This window comes from Austrofundulus limnaeus, unplaced genomic scaffold (assembly GCF_001266775.1).
Source record: "Austrofundulus limnaeus strain Quisiro unplaced genomic scaffold, Austrofundulus_limnaeus-1.0 Scaffold2, whole genome shotgun sequence".
In the NCBI taxonomy this organism is placed as follows: Eukaryota; Metazoa; Chordata; class Actinopteri; order Cyprinodontiformes; family Rivulidae; genus Austrofundulus; species Austrofundulus limnaeus.
In genome coordinates this window covers 7,545,469-7,549,369 of record NW_013952404.1, presented here as the reverse complement: position 1 = coordinate 7,549,369, position 3,901 = coordinate 7,545,469, and the positions used below count along the sequence as shown (strand labels likewise).

Below are 3,901 nucleotides of genomic sequence, written 5' to 3'. Positions count from 1 at the left end.
GACGAGTTTTGCGAGACAGATTTGCAGTGATGGGTACAGCCAACCAAAAAACTTAGCTTCARTAYCCACTAATCCACTAAACAAGAATCTTGGCTACACCGACTAGCTAACACTAAGATAGCGGTACTGACTTAAAACTGCTGTTAGTTTGATTCTATTGGTGTAATTTAAAGGTGAGTGAGATTGTTTGTGGCATATCGGCCYATCCAAACCAGTTATAGCTCTGTATACCTTAACTTTAACCCTCTAAGAATAAAACCATTTCTTTGYTTGGGTTTGTATTTTTTTAAATGCTGTTTGAAGCTAGTCAAACAACAAATATTTTTTCAWTGATATTCATAGTCATGTTTTTGTATTGTTTTAAATGTTATTTTATTTACTTAGTTTGAAGTTTAGCTGCTAAAGATGCTACATGCTACACACACACAGTGTCCAACTTTGCTTGTAAAATTCAGAATCAACAGCATAAAAAKGTTTTTACTCCTATGAATATTTTAGTGTACTTAAAATTAGCAAAAGCCACTGTWGTGGAAGTTAATTAGTACGCTAGCCGTGTCTGAAGTCAGCAAAAAAATTAGTTAGCTAAATGAGAAGCTCATTCCACGATTAGCGGATTAGCAGGACTGTGCCCACACCAGTCCAACAATTAATGCAAAGTTTTAAGCAGACCTTCGCTTGAGCTGAATTTTTGCCAGATCCTTGCTCAAAATATGTCACACTTACTGAGTTAGAGTCATTTTTGATGGTCATCTTGAATCGGACTGACTCGTAACTAGCGTAAAACCATTGCATGTATTTGAACAAGTACTTAATGAATACACAACTGATTTAAACTTTTATGTTTGTGAYAAATATATACACATTTACATTTGATGCATTTAGATTTCATTTGTAGTGTTTGAAACCACAACAAAGTTTTTACAATTTACAAGAGAGACAAAACTCCATGAATCCAAGCCGCGTCACGTGGGACGGATCCCGTCCACGAGCCTGAAAACCACCTCAGGTGTAGCTTTCTCCCTGAACCACATCATTCAGAACAACGCCGGGTAAGTCTGCCTCGACGGTGGACGTGTGAAGGTGCAGCATCCTGTGGGACGCCGTCACGGTGCTGCTTGACCCCTGACCTCTGCCCCGCCCCTTCCGTCTCCTCCTGGACAGAGGGCGCAGGCACAGGTAGGACAGGAACCTGCGGTGCAAAGAGGCGTAGATGAAAGGGTTGTAGCAGGCGGAGCTCATAGCGAGCAGGTGAGCCGACACCTGGATGACGTTTACGTAGGTTTTCCCCAAGATGGAAAAGTCCGTGTCCAGGTCACGGATCAGGTTCACCACCTGTAAAGCAGAGGTTGTTCTGGTTGAATCACATCGTCTAACTCAAATAAAGCTCAGGTGTGTGGTGTTGTGTTCACCTGTAATGGGAGCCAGGAGAAAGCGAAGCAGAGAACGGACACCAGGAGCAGGCAGAAGGTCTTCCTCCTCCGTCTGCTCCAGGCGGCCCGGGCACACCTCAGCTCCGGACAGGCGGTCAAGCCGGATGTGGTTCTTCGCTTCAGGTGGTAGGATATGGCGCAATAGGAGATGGAGACAGCAGCCAGCGGGACAAAGTAGGAGAAGAAGAGGATGAAGCAGGAGTAAACAAGGCGTCCTCGCTCCTGGCCGTCCCAGAACTCCTCGCACACCGCCATCTCCAAACCAGTTGCATCCAGGTCCAGGTAGACGGTGTGGACGGCCGTGGGTGTAGACAACCCCAGGGAGGACAGCCAGATCAGGACCACCAGACACCAGCAGAACTGGCATCCCGCTCGTTTGCGAATGGGATAGGCTACGACCACGTAACGATCCACCGCGATGGCCATGAGGGACAGGACGGCCGCGTACACCACCGTCGACTGCATGACTGTCACAAAGTGGCACATGTGCCGCCCGAACACCCAGCCCCGCCTGTCGAAGGCGTAGGACGCCGTCAAAGGGACGCAGAAGACGCACATCACCAGGTCGACGAGCGCCAGGTTGCTGATCAGGAAGTTGGTGGTGCTGTGCCTCTTCTCGTTGTGCCAGATAAGGAAGAGGAGGAGCAGGTTCCCGGTGCAGGCGACCAGGACCACGGCGGCATAGAGGGGGATGAAGAGYAGTTTCAGCCTGGACAGCAGGTCGAAGCCGGAGAAGGAGGGGACAGYGAAGAGCGAGGGCGAGAGAGGGAGGTGGGATGAATTGCAGCAAGAGGAGGAGAAGGAGGACGAAGAGTCGGATGAGGAGTTCACCCTGGAGTGATTTGTTGCCTTCGCCCAGTCCATCACTACAGAGAAAACAGAAAAACAGTTTACAAAAAAAGATCTGCTTTTCAGATTTTCACCTAAATCTTATTCATTTGACTTTTTTTTAGCAGTCATTCYGATGAAAGTTGAGCTTGCTTATAATCCTGAACACGTGCCGAACATAAAATGTAAAGATGTGAAATACTCATCGATGAGCATGGAAACGGTCACGAATGACATAATTTGCCATTTGTGATTTCATTGAAAGATTTGCTTTCCACCGAAAAAAAGGGGACAAAGAAAACGAAACAACAAACCAAAGACTTGAATAGCTTCTTGTAATTACATCTGGTAGATTAGACTGAGACGAGATAAATAATGTCAGTATTCACAGTGACGCTGAACAATGTCATTTTGACACCAGGACAGAGTGATCGCTTTCCTTCTCTTATCTTTTCAAATTTAATGTACAAAATAAAAGCACAATCACAAAACAAATTCWGCCTGAAAAGCGGAATTTTCTACATCTTCATCACACTGCTGAGCATAAAAATTGTCTCCAATAAGTCATATTTCTGTTGGAATTATTACAATTACTAAAATGTTTTCAGCAAAAAAAAAAGGAAAATATGTGATGTATACCACGACACTGCCTCAATAATTTAAGAGACGATATAAAGATGCTTAAAACTAAAAACTGACACAGCTGGTAATTTTAAACTTAATAAAGCACCTATTATGTGAGAATAAATGAGGAATTATTCCATTCTGTGCAGGTAAAGTGGATTTTAAAACAGAAAAGTACCTCTTTAAGGCATTAGACGGACATCTCAGCACCTGTTTGCGTCCTCCTTGTTGGGGAGTCCTGCCGTTGTGCAGCCGTTGCTCCTTCTCCTCTGCAGCCCATTCGCCTTTAGAATAAAGAGGTGAGCTGTTTCTCTCTCAGCGTGTTTGTGTGAATGACTCACCTCCCATGGGGCATAAAAAAATTACCAGCATTCTCCTGTAGATACTCATCAGAGACACAATAAATGTCTCTGCTTCTAGATTTATTGACCTTTGAARGATTTTTGTTGTTTTTCAGAAACAGAATTACTCATATTTACATTTTTATGAATTAAAATTTACTTTTATTATTTTATTTTTTCATTATAATCAACACTACAGCTTATTAGGACCCCCACACACGAAGCGTAAGCAGGAGTCTTATTGTTTTTGTACTGTTTATTAATTTTTTTTCAGTGAGATTTGGTCAACCGTAGCACAAAAATGGCTGCACCAATCAACATGAAATTTGGCAGGAGAGTAGATGAGTGTGACCTACACTGCACCAGCCAACAGTTTTACAATAGACCCCATATTTGAGGAGGGGGCTCCTTTCAAAGTGGAGGTGTCTGGACATGCAAAATCGCTTATAACTCAGAAGCTGTTCAACATAGGAGCTTGAGATTTCTTTTGTTGTTTAGCTCTGATGAAGCTCTATCCATCAGGTCCACCATTCAGTGCCCCCCCCAGACCCCAATTTATCTGAAAAAGGGGTGTCTGGACAAACAAAAATGGTTATTGCTCTAAAACTATTAAACATAGGAGGTTCAGATTTTTGTTGGTTGTTTAGCTCTGATGGGGGCTATCCATCAGGTCAAAAA

General features: G+C 43.8%; 1 protein-coding gene across 1 annotated transcript; it reads right to left on the bottom strand.

Annotated features, from left to right (window-relative positions):
- Window positions 1–1,002: 1,002 nt before the first annotated feature.
- On the bottom strand, window positions 1,003–3,106 carry prlh2r (prolactin releasing hormone 2 receptor). The gene is made up of 3 exons (XM_014009380.1): window positions 3,061–3,106; window positions 1,410–2,296; window positions 1,003–1,332 (listed from the first exon to the last, which is right to left on the bottom strand). The coding sequence occupies exons 2-3, from the start codon at window positions 2,292–2,294 to the stop codon at window positions 1,003–1,005; spliced, it is 1,215 nt and encodes a 404-aa protein (XP_013864834.1). The 5' UTR covers window positions 2,295–2,296; window positions 3,061–3,106.
- Between the last annotated feature and the right edge of the window lie 795 nt (window positions 3,107–3,901).